Genomic DNA, 26,291 nt, shown 5'->3' with positions numbered 1-26,291 from the left:
GTGTGCACAACCAGAGCTCCCCGCCACAGGCGGTGCGAGACAGCCGCCACCAGGAAACCTGATAGAGCCGCGGCGAGGGGGCAGCTCAGCTCCTCTCAGACCGACAGCCGCCGCCAGAAGGCCCACTGTTTTTTCTAGGACTCGCCACAGGCCCAAAAAGCTAAACCCAGGAGTACACAAGCCAGGACGATTCTAGTCTGTCTACTGTGTAATGACTTCACTTAGTAACTTTAACCACAGAGAACGTAATTTTATTATGAGCGCCAAGTGAAATATCCTGGGTCTGAAGAGGCCCAGGAAACTCTCTGTGGAATGACATCCAGAGTGAAGAGACGTCTCCTCCCGGGCCGGGCGTCTCCGGAAACTACTCAGCCTCGGCCGTGTCCTCGCCTTCCCCACACTCAAAGCGCACGAAGTCCACGACGGAGAGGCCCTGGGGCCGCACGAACTGCCCCAGCGTGATGGAGGGGTCCAGCAAGTAGGGCTGGGCGAGCATCTTGGTCTCCGCCTCTCCCCCGGGCGCGTCGTCCAGGGAGCCCACGGAGAGCGGGGCCATGCCCACCACGTGCTGCCCCAGGCGGCGGCCCACGGCCTCGAGGTCTGCTGTCCGCCCGGAAGTCTCACAGACGACGAGAGCCCCATACTTGCCCAGCACCAGGTTGTGCAGCGAGGGGCTCTGCGTCGCTCCGTGGACGTAAGACCCGACATAGAATCCGGCGGGCGCCTTCACCCATGCGGCGCGTTTAAGAGTCATGTTTTCTCCCAATTTCCCTATGAAAAGCAAAACAAAAAACACACGTTTAGAATACGCCGCCTGGGGCAGCGCCGGAGTACGACAGAAGCGGGGGGTGGGGGGATGGGTGGGGGGGGTGGTTTAGGAGACTCTGCGCTTACACCGCGGGTGTGCAGTCAGAGGAGGGGGGGGGCGAGTGGACACCTTTATGAAGCAGCAGCTCCGTGTCAGGCACTCTGACAGCTCAAAATACACACAGACCCTGGACTCTGGTCTCAGTTTTGCCTCTAACTGGCTACGTGACTTGGAGCGGGTGACTTAATGACAGAAACTAGTAACAACATTCTAATTTCTCAAGCTCTCATTTCCTCATCTGTAAAATGCAGATACCACCATTTGAAACAGGTAAGTGGGAGAAATAATACAAAGACAATACATGACAGCACCTGGTCGCAGTGAACACTCAAACGTGGGCCATGATTAGGACATTCACGAGGCTGAGAGCGGAGCAAGATGCCTGCACTTACACAGCTATAAAGCGGCAGAGCTGGGATTAAAACTCAGATGTGATTTCAAAGAAACTCAGGGCTTTTTTTCCCACCACATCCGCCATCCCTTCTGAACACCACCGCAACTGACGATGCTGGCTCATCCCCAGTATCAGAAAAAAAATTCATGACTCAAAGCCCCAGAAAATCCACAACTCCATGTCATCCAACGGTTTCAATTTCCTCTCACCAAAAACAAAAGTAACATTTGTAGAATTGTTTATGAGCACCAAAAACAGATTCCAGTTTTCTCTCCCCTTTCTCAGGATGTAACTCCCTTCTTAAGGCACAAGGAAAGAAGGGACAGGTGAGTAAACAACGAAGTCTTGATGACTTCGCCTGCAGCAGCTGTAGTTATAAATCTGAAAACCATAAAATGGGAGTCCCCAGATACCAAAAGGAATCTAAAAGAGCTGAAAGCATCTACCCAATAGTTAATTCCCAGAAACTGACAAGCTGAAGCACCCAGTTCTTCCAGAATTTCTTTTTTTTTTTTTTTTTTTTTATAGAGGCATGCTTTATTTATTTGTTTTTGCTGGTTTGTTTGTTTGTTTTGTTTATACATGCACTGGGTACAGTCAGAAGCGCGGGAGGGTGAGAGAATTCACCAGAGCCAGAGCGGGGAGCAGAGCAGGCAGAAGGACCGAAGTACACTGCTGAGGGGAGCAGCGGGCGGCAGGAGAGGTCTGCACGCCATGTGGGACCCTCCTCTGGTGGCCGGGGAGCAGCCGGGGATCGAACCGGCGCCGCAGAGGCCGCGCGCAGTTTCGCAACCCAGCGCTCAACCGCTGCGCCACCGGGGAGGCCCTCTTCCAGAATTTCTTAATAAGCCCCACACGCAGCTGCTGGCATGGTTTTTCACCCATGACTCACTTGAAGTAAATATCAGACATACTTCAAGATGACCCGATCAGAAGTGATGCCTCGACTGGAAACATCACATGAGCAGTCAATTCCCAGCAAGCTCTAGCCTCAGTCCTACTTCCCTCCCGCCATCAAGGACGCATAGCAAAAAGCAAAACCCTCACTAATCCCACCACAATGACTCAGACACGGTGCCTACAGCAAGCACACTCTAAAGGAGGCACCTTCACAAATTTAGGATCGGATTTTTTTAAATAGCGAGAGATTCCTAAAAACAAAGTACAGGGCCCCCCTGGTGGCACAAGGGATAAACACGTAACCTATGAAGCTGTCCGCAGCCACTGCAGCATGAGTTCGATTCCCGGCCAGGGAGCTGACCAGAAGGTGTCAGCACAAGGTGCAGCAGAGCACTCCTGGCTCGCCTGCTGCTCCCCTCTGCAGTGTATTTCAATCACTCTGCCTGTTCTGCTCCCCACTCTGTCTCTGGTGAATTCTCTCATCGCCCACACCTCCGGCCTGTACCCCAGTTCTTGTATGCGTAAATAAATCTTAAAAAAAAAAAAAAAATCGTAAATTTTCCTGGATCACTTTATAAAGAAAGTGAAACGACCTTTGATCTACTATCTCCCCACCAGTGTATAGAGAAGTCAAAAGGCTAGCTCTGCCTAAAGGCATGCTTTCTTTGGTCAGCAGTGATGCCTCCACAGTGTTGAAATTAATTTTTAATTAGTTACAAACCTATGAGACTTTTGTAGGCAAACCTAAATTCTTGAAAAGAATTTAAAAATTCTAATGACATTTCCTTTTCAGTAACAAGTGGCTAGAGCTTGATAATAGTTTCCTTCAGCAGAAACTGAGCTTTTCAGAGTACCTATTGCTCCTTAATCTCTAATACCAACCCACTTCTCACATTCATATTAAAGGACCCTTGTAGGCACATAAGTTTGCAGTTTTTGATCTGAATTTGGAGAAACACCAGAGGTACTAGGATATCTAGTTCTTAGTTTCTAGTTTCCAGAATTCCTTACAAATACTCACCAATTGCTAAAGCCAGCTGATCCTTGAGAGATCCTTCTCTCTCAGGCCCAGTAGGAAGATCAGAGAGCTCAGAGGAATTCAAGAAGCCCTAAATGCACAAAGAAAATAGCATGAATCAATTCTGTATAACTCAAATTATCAAGAGACTAGGCAAAAATAGCCTATTTCTCAGAAAATGACTCAAGATACTAAGTATAAATAGATGTGTTCATTAAACCAAAGATGTTAAAAATTGATAAGTTCCATTTCTATAAATATTCTTTCACTGCAGAACCCCTAACTTCATACCCATCCTACCCTCTGGTCTAACATCATATAATGTAGTTTCCTAGAAATCAAAACCAGTATTTTTTTTTTTTTAATGTGTGTTATTATTTTTAACGGCTAGGGTTTTTTGTTGGGTTTTTTTGTTTTAAAGATTTATTTGTTTATTTATTTATACAAGCACTGGGTACAGTCAGAAGCGCGGGAGGGTAAGAGAATTCACCAGAGCCAGAGCAGGGAGCAGAGCAGGCAGAAGGACCGAAGTACACTGCTGAGGGGAGCAGCGGGCGTCAGGAGAGGTCTGCGCGCCATGTGGGACCCTCCTCCAGTGGCCAGGAAGCATCCGGGGATTGAACCAGCGCAGCAGAGGCTGCGGGCAGCTTCACAACCCAGCGCTCAACTGCTGCACCACGGGGGAGGCCGGCTAGGTTTTTTTTTGCATAGAAGAACTGGGGTGTAGGGGGTGAGGGGGTTCACCAGAGACAGAGTGGGAAGCAGAACATGCAGATCTACTGAAATATACTGCTAAGGGGGGCAGTGGGCGAGACAGGAGGTCTGCTGCGCGATATGTGGGTTAGCTCCCTGCTGGGGATTGAACTCAGACCACACAGGTGATAGCTGACACTTAACCCCTAGGCCACAAAAAACAGTATTTTCATACAATCATAAAATATTAAATCTAGAAGGTTTGTAGACTGTTGGTAGTAATAAAAACTGGTACAAATTCAAAGCTAACAAGATTACATATACTTTTGGGGCCTCCCTGGTAGCGCAAGGGGTTAAGACACAACCTATGAAGCAATCCGCAGCCACTGCAGCACGAGTTTGATCTCCAGCCAGGGAAATACCCACATGGCACAGCAGACCTCTCCTGGCTCGCCTGCTGCACTCCTCAGCAGTGGATTTCGTCAGTCTGCCTGTTCTGTTCCCCACTCTGTCTCTGGTGGATCCTCCCACCCCCCACACCTCTGGCCTATACCCCAGCTCTTGTGTGCATAAATAAATAAATCTTAAAAAAAAAAAAGATTACATGTACTTTTATCCTTTGATGCTGTAATCCATTCAAAGTAATTTACCATGACAGGGCACTTTCACCTGTACAAGAGTACACAGACACAAAGGTATTCATTGAGCCAATTATTTCTAACCATAAAGCATAAGTCTAACTGCTCAAATACAGGTAGAGATTGGCTAAATAAACCATCATACAGCCACACAATGAAGTACTATGCAGCTGGGAAAAATGAAAGAAAAAAAGAAGATCTCTATGAGCTGCCATGGAGAATTTCCAGGATATATATATATATATATATTTTTAAAGATTTATTTTATTTTATTTTATACAAGCACTGAGTACAGTCAGAGGCGCAGGAGGGTGAGAGAGTTCACCAGAGCGGAGAGCAAAACAGGCAGAGTGACGAGGTACACTGCTGAGGAGAGCAGTGGGCGGCAGGAAAGGTCTGTGCGCCATGTGGGACCCTCGCCTGGTGGCCGGGGATGGAACTGGTGCTGCAGAGGCTGCTGGCAGCTTTGCAAGCCAGCGCTCAACCGCTGTGCCACCGGGGAGGCCCAATTTCCAGGATATATTAAGTGCAGAAAACAAATTTTAAAAGTATGTACTTATTATAATACCATTTGTGTAAGAAATAAGTATTTGCATAAACACACTTATTTTTTTGCAAAAGACATAAAAGACAACCAGAAACCACTAAAATTGGTTATTTTTACAGAAGTGGACTGTAGCAAGAAAAAGAAGACTAAGACTTCTCTGAGTGTGTGTGTGTGTGTGTGTGTGTGTGCGTGCGCAAGTGCACACGCACATACGTAGACATTATAGTTTCAACTTTTGGAATGTTATTAATGTTTTACATATTCAAAAATTAAATAAGATCAACAAAAATCTGGCGATAAAATAACTATACAGAAGCTAAAGATGCAAGTGTATTTTCAAATGAATAACATAACCTCACAGAATGGGAATAAAAGCTTAATTCAAATAACTTTCAATATAGTCCTTTGACCACAAAACCTCAATGCCAAGGCAAAGGACAAAAAGAAGATCAAAGAAACCTTGAACTCCTTTGCAAACCTGTCATTTGCAGTGGTCGAATACAGACACTCTGTAATAATGTTTGTGTGTCTTGTAACACTAAGAAAGGAAACAGGCTGAAACCGCTAGGAGCCAGTGTGCTGAGCAGAGAAGGAAGAGGGAATATAGACTTGGGGGGAGGAAAGGCCCCACCCTATGACTCGGGACTTGCACAAACACTCTCCCAGCTGTGTCAGCTGAATGAGTAGAAAAGAAACGACATCTCAGTAGAAACAGGCTTAACTGGTACACAGATCTTGGCGTCCAAAAACTATGTCCCCACTAAAAAGGATCAGGACTCCTTAGAAAAGTAGCCAATTCCATGACTGCGGCAGAGAACGTATGACACAAGCACATATCCTGCCTCATGTAAGCGCTCACCACCAACCTGCCGCAGGCAGAACAAAGAAACACTCAGTTCCCATGACTCAGGTGAGGGCTGGACCCCTGTGCCTTACCCCAAAATATCTTAATTATGCCAAAAAGGAAATACTCAGAAAATAATGAGATTTATTGAAAGAACATTAGAGCTACCTTACACAGGCTTGGCTTGCAGTGGTGAAATCTGAGCATCAAAATGAATAATTACTATATAATGGATTCTAGACTACAGCATAAAAAGTCAGCATTGGTACTAAATTAATCACTAAGTAAAGGGAGAAAAAGGCAGTCTCATCCTTACAGTAGAACGCCAGCTAATAAAACTGCACATGCAAAAGAAATTATAAGAGTTAGAAAAATAATCATTAGGCCGCTATCATTCACTCATTTAATAGATTTACTGGGCCCCCAACCAAGGTGCCAGGCACACTTGTCCTGTGCCAGTCACAGCACCAAAAAGACAAATTCCCTGTGTCGTGCTCTTAACATTCTACATGGGAAGACAGACAATATATAAGTAAGTAGAAATGTAATAAATAAGCACTACTAACAAAAAGTTTTATGGGTTTCTTTTCTCATATTTAAAGAAAAATCTAAATGAAGCAAAGTAAGGAAGGAGAACAGGAGGAAGGGATCTCCTCTCCAGAGAGAGAACATTTAAGCACGTACAAAGTAAAGGAATAAGACACGCAAATGCCTGGAAGAGGCGAACAGCAAAATCCCTAAGTCGGGAAAACAAACCCTGCGTGTCAGAGACAAGCCCCAGGGCCTCCCCGGTGGCGCAGCAATTGAGCGCTGGGTTGCGAAGCTGCCCGTGGCCTCTGCGGCACCAGTTCGATCCCCGGCTGCTCCCCGGCCACCGGAGGAGGGTCCCACATGGCGCGCAGACCTCTCCTGCCGCCCGCTGCTCCCCTCAGCAGTGTACCTCGGTCCTTCTACCTGCTCTGCTCCCCACTCTGGCCCTGGTGAATTCTCTCACCCTCCCGCGCTTCTGGCTGCACCCAGTGCTTGTATAAACAAACAAATAAATAAATAAATAAAACATGCCTCTATTAAAAAAAAAAAAAAAAAAAGAGAGAGAGACAAGCCCCAAACTCACCTTCCTGTATGTGCAGAGTTGATCCTTGAGGTTCTGACAATACAACATAGTTCCAAGGGCTACTTGCTGGACTAACTGTTGGAATTTTAAATTCTTGGAAACAAAATCTGTCTCACAGTTTACCTGTGGGAATAAACGAAAGCTGCTGTATCCACTGCTTATCGACAGTTCCCAAAACTGCCTCAAGAGTGGAGAGTAAACCAAGGTATTACTAGAACAAGGTGCAGACTGAAAAAACAGAAATAAATGACCCCAGGATTTTAAAGCTAAAGTTTCTCCCCTAGCAGGAGGTCAAAAACTGAATGAAGTGACTCGTGCTGTGTCAGTGAGTTAGAAATGACTGCACAGGGACCTCCCTGGTGGCGCAAGGGGTTAAGACACAGCACAATGAAGCTATCCACAGCCTCTGCAGCACGAGTTCAATTCCAAGACCTCTCCTGTCTCCCCGCTGCTCCCCTCAACAGTGGATCTCAGTCAATCCACCTGTTCTGCTCCTCACTCTGTCTCTGGTGAGTCCTCCCACTCTCTGCATGTGTCTGTACCCCAGCATTCATATGCATAAATAAATAAATCTCAAAAAAAAAATGACTGCACATTCCCCAGAGGACCTGCTGCGCGTTCACCATTTGTGTGTAGCTACCATATCAACTTATTCTTCAGCTTCCTCCAAGTCCAAACCACCAGTGCCATCAGGTCGTTTACTCCTCTCACTCTAAACCACCCCACATCTGATTCTTCACCAATCGTGACCCCCAAATCTCCTCTAGAACAGCTTCTCATTACCTAGCAACTAAGTCCTTGCTGAAAATCTAGCTGTTCCAGAAAACAATCACTGACCAGGTATTTACATTTAAGAATCCCATTTTATACAAGTAGGACTTTTCTTAGCCACACCCCCGTGCACTCCTACACTACCTGATCCCACAGCTGATAACTGAAGTACTGTGGGTTTAATCCCCACAACCCCTTATGGTTCTCAATTACCTCCTCCCAAAAAAGGCGAAAGGCCGACCACACCCAAGAGACAGCTGCTCCTGGTATCTGGAACTCTGACAACTCACCTCTACTAACACAGCTGTGTTTCCTTCCTGCAGCAGCCCAATCAGCCCCTCCTTAGTCTTCCTCCCATGGAGCTTGGCCGCCTTACTCCAGCCCTCCTTCTGGGCCTGCTTGTGGAGCCAATTCTCTGCCTAGAAATGAAAATCGAAGGGGGGGGGGGGGCGGGGGCGGGGCAGAATTCAAGAACAGAGCCACAGATTCAGAAGTGAATGGAGTTCTAAAGTATGTTCAGGGGGCCTCCCTGGTGGCGCAAGGGGTTAAAGATGCAATCTATGAAGCTGTCCGCAGCCACTGCAGCATGACTTTGATTCCCCGCCAGGGAGCTACCCACATGGCGCGGCAGACCTCTTCTGTCTCCCCGCTGCTCCCTTCAGCAGTGGATTTCAGTCAGTCTGCCTGTTCTGCTCCCCACTCTGCCTCTGGTGAATCCTCTCACCCCCGCACCTCTGGCCTGTACCGCAGTTCTTGCATGCATAAGTAAAATCTTAATAATAAAAAAAAAAGCTCAGGTTCCCTGATTCTGCTAATCCCCAATGCTAAAATAAAAACTGAAGCAAATGATCATTTACGGGTGGCCTCCCACTAAATACAATACCAAGCATCGTGCCTGCTGAAGAGGTTTAATCTTCACAACGACTCCATAAGGAAGACGTAGTATTTGTTTTACACAGACAAGGACACGCTATTCTGAAAGATTAATTAAGGCGTCCAAGAGCACAGGGTTGCTGTGAATTTCCCCCTCACGTAAGTGCTCACCACTCCCACAAGAGGTAGTGAGAGCACAACCAACCTCTCGCGTCCTGGCCAATGACTCCAAAGTTCACACAAGCCCTTCAGCCGCAAGCAGCGGGAAACAGTGCAAGGGCCTTGCAAGGAATGGGGTGTCGCCCCGGGGCCCTCCGTCAGCCGCTGCTGAAAGGACAGTGCGAGGCCAAGGGCGGCCGAGGCGGAATCCTCCCCGCGGCTCCAGGCGTGAGGCCCGCCCTCCAGGCCCCCCGCGCGCCCTCCTTAACAAATCCCTGCTGCCCACACCTGCTGCAGATCCCCGCCGCACGTTTCCAGCGCTTTCTTGCAGTTCACGAAGGAGTACCCCGTCTTCCGCCGCAGCTTCATGAGGAGCTCCTTGCTGGAGGCCGCGGACGCGAGCCGGGGCCCCACGCGGAGGGCGCGCCCCTGGGGGGGCTGCGGCCGCAGGGGCCCCGCCTGGAGGGAGAGGGCGAGAGGCGCGTGAGGCGGCGTGAGGCCTGGGGAGGGGGCGGCCCGCAGGGGCTCCCGGGGGGCGGTGGGGGTGGGGGATGGGGGGCGGCCCGCAGGGGCTCCCGGGGGGCGCGGGGGGCGGGGGATGGGGGGGCGGGCCAGGACCCCTCACCGGGCAGCCGGCCGCCCGCGCCCCCAGGCCGCAGCGCAGGGCGCGCAGCAGCGCCATGTCTCCGCGTCACAGCCGCGCGCGCCCCGAGGCCGGCTACGGCGCGGCGCCGGGGCCAAACCTCCCCGCCGGCCCGCGCGCGGCGCCCCCTGCGGGCTGGAGGGCGCATCCGCCCCCCGGCGGGGTCATGGGGCCTTGGCAGGCGAGTCCCCTCGCCCCCCACCCCAGTAATAAAACCCGCGCGACAAAGGATTTATGACACGAGGGAGAGCGAGGGCAAACGGAAATCACGAGATACAGCATCACAAAATGACTATACAAGGCAGCGCGTAACATTTTTGTTTATTTTCAATGCGTTCTCACAGCCATTATCCATCTGACTCAGGACACACTTGTGAGGTAGAAAGGTGGGTCGGGAACTAGGCAAGGCGCCGAGAGAGGTAGGGATGGAGTCCCTTCTACAAACCAAGGAAATATTTGTTGGATGAGCAGAATATGTGTGGAGTATCCGCTGTGTGCCAGGAACTGCGCTGTCTCGGGGAATCAGAGACCCGCAAACTCTGTTCCCCAAGATGATGGAGCGGTGAGAGAATAGGGAGCGAACCCGCGACCCCACAAGACAAGCCCCGTAAGATGAGAAACCAGTAGTCTCAAGGGAGAGAGAAATCACATCCAAACAGAAAGTTCAGGAATAGCCTTTTTTTTTCCTTTTCTTTCAGGAAAGAGGCAGAGTATTGAAGATTTTGACAGGTAAAAACAGCCCTTCCAGGAAAGGAATCATCAGAAGGGATGAAGGAAGTCAGGGAATCTTGGTGCAGATTTAAGGAACAACGAGCAGACCCCCTGAAGTTGGCCAGAGGTTGCAGTCCATATAGGAAGCCAGCGGGAAATGAAGCAGCACTGTAATTGGGGTCACAGGGGGTAGAATCAGCGCCAAGCAGAGGAGCTTAGCGTGGCTTCGGCAGGCAGCAGAAGCTAATCAGCGCTGATTCTGAAAGATCACAAGAGTCTGCAAATGGCTTGAAGGGGCTCTCGCAGTGGAGGCCAGGAGGGCAGAGGGGTGACACAGGCCCAAGGAGTAAGGCAGGCACCAAATGGGAAGTGAGGAAGCGAAGGCAAAGCCATGAGCAAGGAAGAACTGACAGGGCTTGGAAACCTAAAGAAAAGCCAGAGAGAAAAAGAACCCCGCACTGAATGGTCAGGGCACCCACTCCAAAAAGGATGAAGAGGCCTGGGGACTTGACCCAGCTAGCGCCCTGGTCCCACTAGACTCCAGCTCTAGGAACAAGAAGTGGGTGGTCTTCCTTCTCAGCTCCCCACCAAAACCCTTAGTTCTTTGGTTACAGGAGAGATTTCTAATGCCAATTTCTTTCCCTTAAAAAAAAATCCATTAGAATCTGGCGCACAGCCAGAAAAAATCCACTGGGTAGAAACGGAACAAAGCAAGCAGCACCGGGAGTGCTCAGTGACAGTCTCCACAGCCGCTGCTCTAACACTCCATTTTCCACCCCGTCCCTAAACATCCTGGGTCCCCTCCCGCCTTCCTATGCTCCCATCCAGAGCTGCCAGGGCCCGAGGGTTCCTAGCAAGCAGGTGCCTCCCTCATGCCCAAAAGTACCTGGGGGAAGAGACCAAAAAGGAGGAACGAGGGCGATCCAGCCTTTTTCGTCCTCGTGTTTACGGTTTTGGAGATATGACACTTCCCTCAGGAGCCGAGGGGTCCAGAAGAGCTGCGGGTGATGTCAAGCAGGCCTCGGCTCCCTGCGCCTGGCCCTATAGATGTTGACATTCTCATCCTCATCCCGCTGGGCCAGCTCCAGTTGGAAATGCTGGGGCAGGAGGTGCTGGAAGAAGCTTTCTGTGCCATGCTCCTCTCTCATCTTGGAGGCCAGATAGATGGTGCCATGGGGCCCGCACAGGTGTTGGAGGGTGCCCAGCAGCAGAGGGAAGGTGGGCTCCAGGTACACGATATCGGCCCCCAGCACCAGGTCATAGTCTCCAGGGAAGACATGCTGGTCAATCCCCCAGGACAAGGCGCAGACCCGGGCCTGGCATGCGGCCGGCACGTTGGCCTGGACGTTGCCCTGGATCTGCTCTAGGGCCAGGGGCAGGTCAGTGATGGTAACATTCCCCCCTGAGAGAGGAAGGAGGAGAAAGGAAAGTCAGAGGGACACACCCAGGGGTCTGGAGGCCTCACGGCCCAGAGGACGACATCTTGATGCCTAAAGTCCACACTTTGGCTTTTAGCTGGCATCACCTCAGCTCACCCGGTGCCGTTTTCGCTACTCTTCATTCTACAATATCAACATTCTGTCTGAGCTAATCTTCAACCTCCCTGCCCAACACACAATCAGATGTCAGCAGAAGCCGGGCAGGAGGAGGCTGGAGATGGCCTGCGCACTGCCCCTACTAACAGCAGCTCGCTGCCAGGGCTTTGGCAGCCTTCCCAGAAACCTCAGCGAGCCCTGAAGCAGGAGTTAGTCAGGTGGAGCTCTCCACGCAGAGAACAGAGGCTTGGTGCTTAGAGAGCATGGCACGTCCTAGGAAGGCTGGATCTTAAGAGATTTGGAAGGAAGGAGAAAAGTCTCAAGATATGAGACTAAACAAAAGTGACTACAACATACTGAGGAGATTGAGGGGAAAGGTTTTAGGAATAGAAGCAGGGGGTGAAGGTGATCAGATTAGCATTTCAGAAAGCTTCGTTCATACATTGTGTGTGTGTGTGTGTATGTGTGTGGGTGTGTGTTCTGGGGGTATAGTGGTGAGCCAGACAAAACCTCAGCCTTCCTGGAGTTTTACTCTAGAGGAGAGACACTTGGTAATACAAAACTATTCATCATAATCATGATGACTATTATAGAAACAGGAAGGACTAAGAATTCATTCAGTCATTGGTATTTATTATGTATCATATGCCAGGTGCTGAGACTACAGCAGTGAGCCAATCAGACGAGAAGCCCTCAGCTCCTGGAATTCACTTCTAGCTACAAGAAAAAGGCAACAGTTGACAAAGCAGAGCAAACCCAGCACTGGGCATCAGGTGGGCGGAAGTGCCATGCGTGGTTTAGTGTCAAGCCAGGAGAGGAGAGGAGAGGAGAGAACTGCTTGAGGATGGAACAGGGGGTGTAATTCCAAACCAGGTGGCTAGAGAAAGCCCTGCTGAGCACACTGTTTGGGCAAAGATCTGAAGGAAGCGATGGAGCACTGCACGAGAGAGTACAAGTCAGAGACCTGGGCGGAGTGTGCCGAGCGCATCTAGGAAACAGCAGAAAGGTCAGGGGTTGGAGCAGAGCGTGTGACGGGCTCACAGTAGGGGCCAGATCCTAACCAGGAGATTGTAAGGAGACTGAGAAGTTTGGCTTTTTGTCTGCGATGAGCTGGGAAGCTACTGGGGAACTGCAAGTGGGGAACGGCATGTACTGACTTATGCTTTAAAAGGATCGCTAAGGCTACTTTGGTGAGAGTGGACTGCAGGGGAGCAAGATCAGGAGCAAGGACACCGGTTAGGAGGCAACTGCAATGACCCAGGTAGAGATGACGGTGGCAGCGGCAATATTTAAGAAGCAATCCGATGCTGAATATATTTTGAAGGTAAAGTCAGCATAATTTGTTGACAGACTGATTATGAAATATCAGAGAGACAGTGAAACTGAAGTTGGTTCCATGGTGTTCGGCTTGACCAACTAGAAGATGAAATTGCCACGCCTCTCAAGGAGGTAGGAGTGGACAGGAGATTGTGAGTTTGTGTCTGGACACATAAGTTTGAGAAGTCGAGGAAGTGGGCCCATAACTGACTCTTGCGCAACATGGAGCTGGAAATGAAGAAGATGACGGGAGGGCAGTGACGAGGATGGATCGAGGGAAAAACATGAAGGGAAGAAATACAGACCATGAGGTCTAGGCAGGGGGCAGGAGGTGAAGCAGGAGGACCAACTGGACCAACTGGACCAACTGGTACCCATCAGGCGGCACGGACTCGGGAGCCGTCGGTGCTGAGGGAAACACGTGAGGAGGCATCAGAGCTTTTCAGGAGCTAAAGCAGTAGAATTTGAATGCTGGACATGGGGGTGAGAAGGGGATGCGTTCAGGGTGATGTCTAGGTTTTCTACTGGGTGGACGCCAGTTGGATCTACTCAGGGAGAGAAGCCTGCGGGAGAAACAGGTTTGGCGGAGGACGATGCCCATATCTAGTGTGGGCATGCCACACTTCCCCAGGGGAAGCCTGAAGGTGTTGGTGAAAATCTAGGGAATACTTGGTCGTCGTCTGAATGCCGATGACGGGGCAGGATGAGCAGGAGACAACTGGGAAAGTAGTAAGGCCGTATGACTCACTGGACTCGGTTTCAGGAATGTGAGGGGAGAAGGCAAAGGCGCAGGATGACGCCCAGATTTCTGACTTGGCAGCTGAACAGGGAGCAAGAAAGCAGAAGCTGGTCTGGAAACAAACGCACGTAAGCGTCCCTCTCCATATGGCATGCCTTCTCCTGTCTGAGCATGATTAAATCACCTCCCATCCTTAGTGGAAAACTGCTCTTGACAATCTAGGGTCTTTCCGAACCTGGTATTCACACTATTCACCTTCTGACCCTTGTTCTTGTGCTGAGACATCTCCCATCTTCCCACTAAAACATCAGCTCCTTGGAGAAAATCTGTTTTAGTCACTGATTATCCCAATAACCTAGCGTGACTCTGGATATTCGTAGGGAGCTCCAAATACATGGTTGAATGGATAGAAGAATGAATGCCTGCCTCTGGGAAGACCTCCCTGAAGGTGGCCTCCTTGTGTCCCTATAAATGAGGACACATTGATTCTCATTCCTGGGGAAGATGACATCATAAATAAGTTTGGAGTGTGAGGCTTTGCTGTGTTAGATCACAAGGGATGGTTTCTTTTGTAGTCTTTGGTTTCTGACAAAACTAAAGTGAAAATTTCCTTACCTTTTCTTTCCCAAATTGGCAGCGCCTAATGTCTACCCCACTTCCCACAAAACACACCCCCAGAAACTCCCTGTTTCTCCAACAAGCAAAACCTCATTCATACACTCAAGTTAGAAAGCACTTAGGAGGGTTAATAGCCCCAGGCTGCTCCCCCTCCAGGGTGCTCCCATTTATGAATTTTGACACAAGACCCTGTCCAGAGTAGAGGGGATCTTAAGTGACAGCATTGCCCCTGAACACATAAAGTGCAAACAGAAACAATTCCTACTAAGGTCTGCCCAGTTTCTATTTCCTCCCCCAAATCACCCCCACTTTGGTGCTTTGAAAGCCAAGCAGCGCCGTCTGGAACACAGAAACAGAGAAGAAAAAAGAGAGAGGAAAGAAGGAAGGGAAAGAAAAAAGTTTTTTAAAAGGAAGGGACAGGACTGGGCCCAGCCACTCCCCTCTTCCAGGAACCAAGATGACCGTTTCTCCACGTCCGTCCCCACCCACCCCCACCGCAAGCCCACGCACCTTGCAGCGCAGCCAAGATCCCCACGATGCCCGTCCCGGCGCCCAGTTCAATCACTTTCTTGCCTCGGAAATCCACGTTCTGGCTCTCGAAGAAGCTGCAGAGGCTCAGCGCCTGCGGGAGGAGAGGGGGGCGGTGGCGGGCCGGGTCCATATGGCGGGCGGAGGGGGCCTGCGGGGACCCGCCGCCCCGGCCCCGGCCGCCCCGGCCCTCACCGCGTCCCACACGCGGGCGGCCACCCCGAGGCGCGCCCCGAAGTGCTGCGTGATGCTCAGCACGTGCCCGCAGAAGCAGAAGCGGCTCTCCTCGGAGTAGGAGTCGGCGAAGAGCCCGTCCTCCCGCGGGAACACGGACTCGGGCTCCGGCTCCGGCTCGCGGCGCGGCTCGGCCATCGGGGCGCGGGGCGCGGGCGGCGCGGGGCGCGCGGGCCGGCGGCCGGGGGCGCGCGGGGGGGCGGCGGGCCGGCTCCGCATCCCGGCGGCCGCGCCCCGCCCCCGCCGGGCCGCCCTCCCCCCTCCAGCCCGGCCGCCGGGGGCGGGGAGAGCGGCCGCGCCTCCCGCCCGCCCCGGCGCTCCCGGCGGGCTCACCCCACGCGCGCGCCCGGCGCGGGGCCCGAGGCGGGGGGCCGGCGCCCCGGGGCGACGCGCGTCCCCACACCCCGCGGACCGCCGGGCGCCCGGGCGTCTGCCCGCGGGAGGGGCCCCCGGCCGGGCGGAGGCGGGCGGAGGGGCGCTCGGGGGCGCCAGCCCCGCGGGGGGGTCCGGGCGCGGAGGCGCCCCCGGCCCCGCGGGCCCTCGCGCCCCCGCAGCCCGGCCCCGTTCACCCGGCGCCTTTAAGGGGCGGGGCCTGCGCGCCACCTGCCTGCCCGACGCGTCATCATCCTGCGCCCAATGCCGGGTCGCCACGTGGGCTCGCCGCGCCGCCGGCGCCGGGGCGCGATCATGGCGGGGGCCGAGGCCGGGGCGGCGGGAGCCGAGGCCCCGCAGCCGCAGAAGCGCTACTACCGGCAGCGCGCGCACTCCAACCCCATGGCGGACCACACGCTGCGCTAGTGAGTGCGCTGGCGGGGGGAGGGGCCGGAACCCGGGCAGCGGGGGGGGCCGTGGCGCGGGGAGGGGTGAGCGTGCTCAGGGCGCACCCCAGGACTCTCGGGTGGTGTCAGGGGGGCGGGGCGGGGCGGGGCGGCCCGGCCCGGTCTGGCCGGCTGTGCGGGTCTGGAAAGAGCCGTGAGCGCGGGGACTGGAGTGGTCCAGGCAGAATGTCGTTTCCTCTGTTGGGGGTGACGAGACCGGCGTCTCCAAGCTCCGCCCACGCGTTTGCCCCGCGCACGTCCCTCCGGACGCCGGGAGCGAGCGTCCAGCCCGCGGGCACCGGCCTCGGGACGCGGGACCCTGCGCCCCGACGGAGGACTGCGCTGGCAGAGTCACGTCAGCGCTGTCGAAGCGCGGAGTTCATGCGAGTCAACCTGAAGACCAACTGCGTTTACCGCGCCACCCACCGGTTCACTGATTGGGCAGCGTCCCATCTAGAAGAGCTCCCAGCAGCCCATCCAGAAGAGCTCCCAGCAGCCCATCCAGAAGAGCACCCCAGCAGCCCATCCAGAAGAGCACCCCAGCAGCCCATCCAGAAGAGCACCCAGCAGCCCATCTAGAAGAACACCCTAGGAAGTTGTACAAGAGAAGGTTTTATAGCCAAAAAGAGAGTAAATCAGGAGATTGTTGACAAAGGGGAGTGGGTGTGAGAGAGAGGGTTGCTTCTAGCAAGGTTACTCTGTGAGTGCGTGCGTGTGTGTGTGTGTGTGTGTGTGTGTGTGTGTGAGAGACAGAGAGTCAGGGCTCTTAACAGCCAATTTACCTTACTAGTGTTGATGAGAAAATTCAAAACCAGGGCCTCCCTGGTGGCCTGGGGGTTGAGGGTTAAAGCTCAGCACTACCACCGCAATGGCTTGAGTCTGATCCCTGGCCAGGGAGCTAACCTGTCTCACTTGCTGCTCCCCTCAGCCATGTATTTCAGTCAATTCACCTGTTCTGCTCCCCACTCTGTCTCTGGGGAATCGTCTCACCACCATCCCCCTCTCGCCCCACACCTAGAAGAACCCTAGTTCTTCTATACAAAAATAAATAAGGGCCTCTCCAGTAGCGCAGTGTGTTGAGTGCAGTGCTGTCAAGCTGTCCGCAGCCTCTGCAGCACAGGTTCAATTCCCGGCCGGCCAGGGAGATACCCACATGGTGAGGCAGACCTCTTCTGTCTTGCCTGCTGCTTCCCTCAGCAGTGTCTTTGGTCTATCTGACTGTTCTGTTCCCTATTCTGTCTCTGGTGAATTCTGTCACCCTCCCGCGCCTCTGGCCTGTACCCCAATTCTTGTATAAATAAATAAATCTTTAAAAAAAATAAATAAATAAAATCTTAAAAAAAAAAAGAAAAAAAGCAGGGCCTTCCTGGTGGCACAAAGGGTTAAGACGCAACCTGTGAAGCTGTCCGCAGCCACTGCAGCACGAGTTCGATCCCCGGGCAGGGAGATACCCACATGGCACAGCAGGCCTCCTGTCTCCCCGCTGCTCCCCTCAGCAGTGGGTTTCAGTCAGTCTGCCTGTTCTGTTCCCCACACTGTCTCTGGTGAATCCTCTCATTTCCCCCTACACACCTGGTCTGTACCCCAGTCCTTGTATGCATAAATAAATAAATTTTTTAAAAAAGAAAAGAAAAAGGAGATTCAAAACCATTTCAATCTAAAATTCCACTCCTAAGAGATGCTGAAACTGACTTAAGTTAGAAAGTCTTGGTTTGGTGACCGTGGACTTTGCACAGATGACCCCATTTTGGGTGTGTGCGTTTTTTTTTTTTTTAATAACCCCTAGAAATGAAGATGGGCAGATCAGCAGTCTTGGGCCTCATGATGGGCCTATGATTCACACTGGGGGTTAAGGGTGGTTTCCATTGTTTCTCCTGGAGGCCACAGGGCCTGTTGTTAAAGATTTTTTGAGCAACCCCCCTCCCAATTGCCTCCCCCCTCCCCCATCCACCCACACACAGAGCACTGCTTGTGCAAGGGGATGACCAGCGTTCTCGTGTCTCTCATTTCTTCTCTGCACTAGCCCTGTGAAGCCAGAGGAGATGGACTGGTCTGAGCTGTATCCAGAGTTCTTCTCTCCACCAGCGCAAACCCAGGGCCATGATGACCCAAAGGACGAGAGAGAAAAGAGACCTCAGGCCCAAGTGGAGTTTGCAGACATAGGCTGTGGCTACGGTGGCCTGTTAGGTAACACTCTGGCCCTGTCAGTGGGGCAGGAGAGATAACACCGAGGCTCCGCCAGCTCAGCAGGCTTGGTGGGGGGCAGAGTTGACCTTTCCCCTTCGGACCAGACATTAGTGCTGTGACGTCAGCCGGAGAGCCTCCACCTTCCCTCTGCTATGGGCCTGTGGCCTTTGCCCTGGAGAAGGGAGGGGGCTTCTTCACGTGCCTCTTAGAACCCGGGTCGTCCTGTCTGGCCCAGTCCCTCCCTGAGCCGTTTCACTCCCCAGGCGCCGGGTCAGTGAGCTGGTCAGCACAAGCGTCAGAGAGGAGCCACTGTGACCAGTGATCCCTAACTGTTTTTCTCAGGGGTTCCACCACTCCATCTGCCCCTACCCCTTTCCTCACCAGAACGTTCTGCTTTTCTCTCTTACTTTTTCAGGCTACTTTTGCATTGTCCATATTGTCCCGCCATGCATACTGAGCTACTCACCTGTTTTTAGGTTAAAACAGGTGAGATAAAACAGTGGGACAGAGAGGAAGAGCATGGCACTTGGTGGCAAAAACCTTGGTTCACTTTCCATTTCTGTCCTATCTATGACCTTGGTCATTTCTGACTCGGTTGCCTCATATTCACAATTCACCACACTTTATGAGGACTAAATGAGACAGTGTGAAAATGCTAAAAAACTTGCAAATATGCATGCATTCCCAGCCCCTCCTACTTCCAGTCCTGTTGAGAATTTTTGGGTCTCCCCCAGCCCTTTTCCCTAGCACAGAACCAACCGTAGGGGTGTTTCTGTGCACGCTGGCCATCCCTAATGTTGGTAGCTGCAGAATGAGGTGCTTGCCTGTGTTGACCCCTTTGCGCTTCCTGCAAATTTGGGGTTGATGATTCCATTCCTATTTCTGTGTCCAGTGGAATTGTCACCACTGTTCCCAGACACGCTGATCCTAGGTCTGGAGATCCGGGTGAAAGTTTCAGACTATGTACAGGACCGGATCCGGGCCCTGCGAGCAGCTCCTGGAGGCGGCTTCCAGAACATCGCCTGTCTCCGTAGCAATGCCATGAAACACCTGCCTAATTTCTTCCACAAGGGCCAGGTGGGAAGGGACCTCGATGGGTTAGGCTGGTGGGCAGGTGGGACACAGAGGGCTGTCCCTCACTGTCCTGTTGGTTCCTGCCTCTCTCCCAGCTGACAAAGATGTTCTTCCTCTTCCCTGACCCACATTTCAAACGGACAAAGCACAAGTGGCGAATCATCAGCCCCACACTGCTGGCAGAATATGCCTACGTGCTGAGAGTTGGGGTAAGTAGGGAGTAGGCAGGAGGGTGACCTGCTCAGGGACCTTCCACTAAGAATTTAGGGGGGTGTTGCACGCGGGCCCCAGGAAGGGTGATGTTGCCTTGCAGGGCCTGGTCTACACCATAACCGACGTGCTAGAGTTACACGACTGGATGTGTACCCATTTTGAAGAACACCCCCTGTTTGAGCGCGTACCTCTGGAGGAGCTGGTAAGCAGGGGGCCTGCGGAACATTGCAAAGATGCTGTCCTCCCCTTCTATGAGCCCAGCTCGGAGCCAGGGGACAGGGATGGGCACCGAGGGGTGGGGCCATCTGAAAGGCAGGCAAAGACTTAATGGCCTCTCACTTCTCCCAGAGTGAAGACCCCATTGTGAGGCATCTGGGCACCTCAACAGAGGAGGGAAAGAAAGTTCTGCGAAATGGAGGAAAGAATTTCCCCGCCATCTTCCGAAGAATAGAGGACCCCATCCTCCAGGCGGTGACCCCCAGTCCTGTCCCTCCTGGTCACTGACTGCTTGCCTTGCCTGAGCTGGGCCCGTCTTCCAGGGAAAGAAGAGCATCCCTCTGGGTCTTCCCAGCTAGACTGCCAGGACCAACGAAGCAATCTCTGCAAGACACGGGGGAACTGCCAGGGGGTAACCCTGATGTTCGCAGCTACCCCCTGCACTGCCAGCAGGAAGCAAAAGAAACTGACTGGGAAGGGTGTGGGGTCTTGCTCTCCCTTAGCAAACCCTCCCCTAGGGCCTCTCCTCAGCTGGAGGAGGGAATGCAGGTCCCCGCTGTCCATCTAAACTGCCTGCTGGGCTCAAGTCAGCTGTCCATTTGTGTTGGCTTTGCAGTCCTGGCGTGACCCGTCCGTAGGTGCGTGTCCAAGCTGCTCCGGCCAGACTGTGTGTCATGTGCCTTCTGTCTCCCGTCTCCCCTAGGTCTATGTGCTGTCTCTGGAGAGTCCTGGGAGCGGGGATGGAGACCCTGTCCTTTTTCTTGACCTTCCATTGTAGAATTTCAGAGCTGACCAGCGCAGAGTCGATGGGGATGGGGTGGGGAGTGAGGAGCAGAGAGCTGAACCCTGAATTATTCTGAGAGTCAAGTGGAAGGGGCTGCTGCCCAGAGAGCCCCACAACTGCGCCAGCAGGGATTTGGACACGCGGCCCTTACTCGGCGCCGAAGCCTGGCGAAATCGCTCTGCTTCTTTGTCCTTCCCCTCCCCTCCTGTTGGTACAACCTGAACTTTTCTAATTTGCAAAAAGTTGCTTCATTTTTGTTCCTCAAGTCCAAAATTCCCATGACTGGCAGACAGCGCTGTTGACCCCCAGAGACACCACCACACACCCCCATCTCCAAGGAACAAACACCAAGGCTCTCCGGAAACCATTTTGAACCCTATTAATGCAACCCCTCTGCCCAATGTTGGGGTACCGTGGTGGGGGAAATAAGGGAGTGCAGGGAAGCCCTGCTCATATACAGAGAAGGTGCAGACCTGTGAAAATTCGGGGTCGGCTGCAGCTGTGCCTCTTCCGGAGAAGCAGGAGGACGGGGAATTCCTGGGGAGGGCAGAGGGGCTGGCTTCCTGCAGAAGTGGTGGAAATACCAGGAACTGGCCATGTCTTGGTCACCCAAACCTCACCAAACCTTTCCTAGGAAGAGAAACAGGCTGCAGGACTAGAGAAACTGAGGCAAACCGCTCCTCCCCAGAGGGCCGTTGCAACGGGAAATCCAGGGAGCGTCAGCAGCCCCCCCTCCCCCTACTGTTCTGGGTGCTAGTACCCAGCAGGGACCACGAAGGAGCCGGGATTGGCTGAGGAGCGAGGAGAGGGGGCGTTGCCACTGCCTCGCCCAAGGGTTAAATAAGGGTGCGAGCTGTTGCAGAGAAGCCTCTAGCACGGGCTGCTTGGACCAGACCATGACCCAGACCCTCAAGCTCGCCTCCAGACTGTTCCGTCGAGGCCGCTCTGTCCCAGAGCCCGGCCCCTTGCTGGGCTCCAGAGGCTTCGGCTCAGCACCCCGTAGCTTGGCGGACATCCCGGGTCCCTCGGTGCCCGGCTTCCTCGCAGAGCTTTTCTGCAAGGGGGGGCTGTCGCGGTTGCACGAGCTGCAGGTAGAGGGGGAAGCTGCACCCGGGCCTGAATCCTGGGGAGCCCGACTTTGGTGATGCAGGACAGATGAGGGCGGGACGCCCTGGGGATAGCCCGTGAGAACGGATGTCCTCGGGTTACGGAAGAGACGAAGTTGAGACTTGGGGCAGTGGGCGAACTGCGGGGAGTCCTCCCGGCGCCCCACAAGCGCTTCAGAAGCGCCCAGACAAGCCGAAGTCTGGAGGCGGGTGCGTGCAGGGCCCGCGCGCGCTCCGCACGCTGCACTTGCAGCTGCTTGCGCTCCGGCGCGCTCAGTGGGGCGGCCCAGAGCGGGGTTCGCGTGGGGGGCCTCCGGGGATTCCTCCGCCTCTGCCCGGCCTGGTGGACAGAGCGCCCTCCTGAACCTGTGCTTTGCGCAAAGTTCCGAGGTGTGGCCCTTCCCACTCCCACTTCCAGGCATGGGAAGTGGGGGAAGCGGTGGAGAGGCGCGGAAACCGCCCCTCCTGCCGAGCCCCGCGCGGCCCCGGGACACCCCCGGCTCAGGTCCGCGCGCCCCTCGGCAGGTGCAGGGCGCCGCGCGCTTCGGGCCGGTGTGGCGGGCCCGCTTCGGGCCGGTGCGCACCGTGTATCTCGCGGCCCCGACGCTCGTCGAGCAGCTGCTGCGCCAGGAGGGGCCCCTGCCCGAGCGCTGCGGCTTCTCGCCCTGGACGGAGCACCGGCGCAGCCGCCAGCGGGCCTGCGGGCTGCTCACCGCGTGAGTCCTCGCGGCCCGCCCGCCCCCGCCCCGGGGCGGGTCCGCAGCCTGTCGGAGCGGCGGGAGGCAGAGGCCGTGCCCCCCACCTTCTGGCATCTCGGGGCTCCCGGCCCACTCCTTGTCCGCGGCGAGAACCCGCGGGGCGGCGGGCGGCGCGCGGGGCCGCGGAGACGCCGTGACTAGGGCTGCCCGGGATCCAGACCCCTGGGGCGGGGAGCGAGGACGCCGGAGGGCGCGGGAGGGCGCGGGCAGGGCCAGCGGCGCGCGCGGGGCGGGTGGGCGCAGCCCTCTCCTGGCCGCCCCGGCCCCGCGGCTCCTCCCGGGTCAGGGACGGCGCGCGCCTCCCCCCGCACCCGCTCGGCCCCGACGGCCCCTCTCGGCCCGCAGGGAGGGCGAAGAGTGGCAGAAGCTCCGCAGCCTCCTGGCCCCGCTCCTCCTCCGGCCGCGGGCGGCCGCGCGCTACGCGGAGCCCCTGGACGGCGTGGTCCGCGACCTCGTGCGGGGCCTGCGGCGCCAGCGGGGACAGGGCGCCGGGCCGCCCGCCCTCGTGCGGGACGTGGCGGGCTTGTTTTACAAGTTCGGGCTGGAAGGTGAGTCCCCGACACCCGCCGGCTCGGCCCCCACCCGGCTCCCCGCGCCCTCACCGCGCCCCCTCCCGGCAGGCGTCGCCGCGGTGCTGCTGGGCTCGCGCCTGGGCTGCCTGGACGCCCAAGTGCCCGCGGACACCGAGGCCTTCATCCGCGCCGTGGGCTCCGTGTTCGTGTCCACGCTCCTGACCATGGCGATGCCCAGCTGGCTGCGCCGCCTGGTTCCCGGGCCCTGGGGCCGCCTCTGCCGGGACTGGGACCAGATGTTCGCCTTCGGTAAGACTCGGGGCGCGGCGGGGACGGGGAAACGTGACGCCGCTCGGGAGTCGAGGGTCCTTCTGCCCACGCAGCCCAGCAGCACGTGGAGCGGCGCGAGGCCGACGCAGCCCTGCGGGGCCGGGGAGGGCGCGAGGAGGACGCGAGCCCCGGGGCGCACTTGACCCACCTCCTGCTCGGCGAGAAGCTGCCGGCCGCGTCCATCCTGGGGATCGTCACGGAGCTGCTCCTGGCTGGAGTGGACACGGTGAGGTTCTGCCTCCACCTTGCAGGCTCCCCTTGCAGAGCCGAGCACCCCCAGTCTCGGGGGCCACTTCCCTGCTGCAGGAGGTCCGCTGCGGCCCTCTCCGCAGGCTGAGCACCTCCTGGGCTCCCGCCTGCCTCCCGCTCTGCCGCCCATCGTGGGTCTCCACGCCCAGCGCCGCTGATGCGCCGCTTGTTCCCGCAGGTGTCCAATACACTCTCCTGGGCTCTGTATGAACTCTCCCGGCACCCCGAGGTCCAGACTGCACTCCATTCTGAGATCACTGCGGCCCTGGGCCCTGGCTCCTGGGCCCACACACCCGCCACTGCCCTGTCCCAGCTGCCCCTGCTGAAGGCCGTGGTCAAAGAAGTGCTGAGGTGAAGGGGCAGCCGCCAGGAGCCAGAGGACGCTGGGAAGGTTTAGGGAAGCAGACGGCGGGTTGGGCACAGCAGGGGCAGGGCAAATGGCACTCTGTACCCCAGCCGAGCGTGGGCTTGGAAGTGGGGGCACGACAGGGAGTCTAGAGCCCTAACCTCACTGTCTCCCTCTTGTGCTCTGCAACCCAGAATGTACCCTGTGGTACCTGGAAATTCTCGTGTCCCAGACAAAGACATTCGTGTGGGTGACTATATTATCCCCAAAAATGTGAGTAGAGCCCAACAGTCCCTTTTCCTGAGCCACCCCTCGCTATCATGGGCCCAGGTCTTGTTCTCCAACCCTCCCCTTGCCTGAGTGCCTCGCTCTAGGACACAATGGGGCAGTAGAGCAATTATTCCAACCAAAAGTAGCCCCAGAAAGTTTCCCCGTCACTAACCAGATCCTGCCTTTGCTCCAGTCCATGTCCTCTGCGTGTCCCTTCCGGCACTCCCAGGCCCAACCTGACAAGGAATTTCTGGTTCCCCCCCCACCAGACGCTGGTCACGCTGTGTCACTATGCCACCTCAAGGGACCCTGCCCAGTTCCCAGAGCCAGATTCGTTCCGTCCGGCTCGGTGGCTGGGGGAGGACCCAGCCCCACACCCCTTTGCTTCTCTCCCCTTTGGCTTCGGCAAGCGCAGCTGTATGGGGAGGCGCCTGGCAGAGCTGGAGCTGCAGATGGCTCTGGCCCAGGTGAGCGATCAGACCTTCCCCGGAAGGGCGAGGCCTAGCCTTCTTGCGCGTGAGCTCTTCTCCTGACGATCATAGGAAAGTGGATAAGCCTTGGCAGAGCCACTCCTCTGAAGGATGGCTTTCCCATTACCATATCCTCCCCCATAATGGGAGAGAAGGTACTTAGACTATCTCTCCTACCACAACCCCTTACCTCATTCACCAAGGAGTCCCCGACCAGCCACAGGTGCCATCCCATCTGGATACTAATAGTCTTTCACCAATCAAGCCCACCTTTATCGACCCCTCCCAGAGCTATAACCTTCTTCCTCCTTTTTTAGATCTTGATCCACTTTGAGGTGCAGCCCGAGCCAGGCGCTGCCCCAGTCAGACCCATGACCCGCACGGTCCTTGTTCCTGAGAGGAGCATCAACCTACAGTTTGTGGACAGATAGTCCTGTGGAAGGAAGCTGTCGTCGCCACCCTGTATATCATCACAGGGGTTTACTAGGCATAAGACAGATGTGTGCACCCCAAAGCCTATTTGACCAAATTAGAGCAAGTAACCATAGCAAAGTACTTACGGCCGCCCTCACCAAGGAGGGAGGTGTGCACATGGATGACGAAGCAGGCTGTCGTCCATCTGCCTGCTCGGCCCTTCTCCCGGCCACAGCAAATGCATCCTTCAGGGCCAACTCGGATTTTAACTAATGATGCCGGGTGGCATCAGGAAGATTTCAACCTCTACCTTTCGGGGCTTCTGCGGCTCCGTTGCTGCTGCTGGCTGAGCACCTGTCATGGCATTTACTAGGTAACTGTGCATTTGGCCTGCAGCTGGCTGGCCCTCTGCTCCTTGCGTGAGCTCTTTCCAGAGGACAGATGCGGCCTTATCCCATCTTTATATTCCGCAGCCAGGGCCTATCCCTAACTAGGTGACACCGTGCAGATGCTCAGATTGAATCTGAACCATGTGGCAGAAGGGACAAGTTGACCAGGCTCTGTCTACCCCGCGCTGTCCTCATCTTGTACCTAGGAAGTTGAGTCTGTCCTTGTCTGGTTTGTGACTTTTTAAAAACTCATTTGACTCTGGGAGGTTGGCTGGCCCACCACTAAGTGCCCTGGCAGAGGCAGCTTTGGGTGTGTCCCTGCCCAGTCCTTCTTTTTGTACAGCGAACTTTTTTAATATTCAGTTTTGAAATAAAAAAATCCAATATTCCATCCCTGACTTTTGACTTATTATTTCTCTCCTATTCCCACTTCCCGCAAGACCTAGAGGCAAGACATTTGCCCAAATCCCCACGCAGCTTCTCACGTCCTGGGAGTGACCTGCATAAGGACAGGACGGGAGGCCTAGACACCTGGGGGAGTGGTGCGCATCTCAAACCCAGACAGTTTCGTCTGTAGTGGGAACAGCCAAGTCTGGCTCTCCCAACAAGAGATTAAGGGGGTGGTGGTGAAAAGTAACTGAAAGGGCTATGATGTAAAAATGGGTTGGGGAGAGATGGTCGGCTCTTTGGTAAAAGTGCTCTTGGAAGCTGGACTGCCAGGACATCCGTGAACGGTCACTCTGCCTTCCCTGGAAAGTTGTTCCAAGAAAATTTCCTTTGGAGAAAGACAGGGATACAGAAGTGAAGTCAGACAGGATGAAGGCGAGTGTTGGGGTGGCCAGAAGCCCTGGGGCACCGTCAGGAGAAGGGGGTGGGTCGAGGGAGTCTGTTTCCCTGAGTCAGCACTCTTGCCCCCCTCCCCCCCCCCCCAGGCTGGGCACAGTTCTCCCTTGTGATGTATACAGATTAACTCATCTTCCACACAAATAAATCTCTCAGCACACTTCTCAG

General features: G+C 54.9%; 3 protein-coding genes across 4 annotated transcripts; 2 read left to right on the top strand and 1 right to left on the bottom strand.

The window, feature by feature from the left end:
* Nucleotides 1-190: 190 nt before the first annotated feature.
* Nucleotides 191-15,282, bottom strand: LOC311184893 (EEF1A lysine methyltransferase 3; the record flags this gene model as incomplete). 2 transcript variants are annotated; one of them, XM_084255169.1, is made up of 6 exons in its annotated part: nt 191-771; nt 3,184-3,271; nt 7,017-7,139; nt 8,078-8,206; nt 9,108-9,278; nt 15,106-15,282. In XM_084255169.1, the coding sequence occupies 6 exons, from the start codon at nt 15,280-15,282 to the stop codon at nt 365-367; spliced, it is 1,095 nt and encodes a 364-aa protein (XP_084111295.1). The 2 variants fall into 2 exon arrangements, with proteins under 2 accessions (XP_084111295.1, XP_084111296.1); XM_084255170.1 differs by lacking the exons at nt 191-771; nt 3,184-3,271; nt 7,017-7,139; nt 8,078-8,206; nt 9,108-9,278 and adding exons at nt 11,184-11,575; nt 14,893-15,004.
* A 549-nt stretch (nt 15,283-15,831) lies between these two features.
* METTL1 (methyltransferase 1, tRNA methylguanosine) lies at nt 15,832-20,219 on the top strand (the record flags this gene model as incomplete). The annotated part of the gene is made up of 6 exons (XM_084254728.1): nt 15,832-15,941; nt 17,986-18,149; nt 19,042-19,226; nt 19,319-19,432; nt 19,537-19,638; nt 19,785-20,219. The coding sequence occupies 6 exons, from the start codon at nt 15,832-15,834 to the stop codon at nt 19,938-19,940; spliced, it is 831 nt and encodes a 276-aa protein (XP_084110854.1). The 3' UTR covers nt 19,941-20,219.
* A 1,113-nt stretch (nt 20,220-21,332) lies between these two features.
* Nucleotides 21,333-24,908, top strand: CYP27B1 (cytochrome P450 family 27 subfamily B member 1; the record flags this gene model as incomplete). The annotated part of the gene is made up of 9 exons (XM_084256314.1): nt 21,333-21,527; nt 22,068-22,258; nt 22,646-22,848; nt 22,921-23,121; nt 23,196-23,368; nt 23,570-23,742; nt 23,932-24,010; nt 24,277-24,474; nt 24,795-24,908. 9 exons carry the CDS (start codon nt 21,333-21,335, stop codon nt 24,906-24,908), a joined length of 1,527 nt encoding a protein of 508 aa, XP_084112440.1.
* Nucleotides 24,909-26,291: the final 1,383 nt, after the last annotated feature.

The sequence above is a fragment of the Talpa europaea genome (genome assembly GCF_964194135.1).
Source record: "Talpa europaea genome assembly, chromosome: 15".
Lineage (NCBI taxonomy): Eukaryota > Metazoa > Chordata > Mammalia > Eulipotyphla > Talpidae > Talpa > Talpa europaea.
The sequence above is the reverse complement of the archived record's forward strand: the minus strand, read 5'-3'. Positions and strand labels throughout refer to the sequence as shown.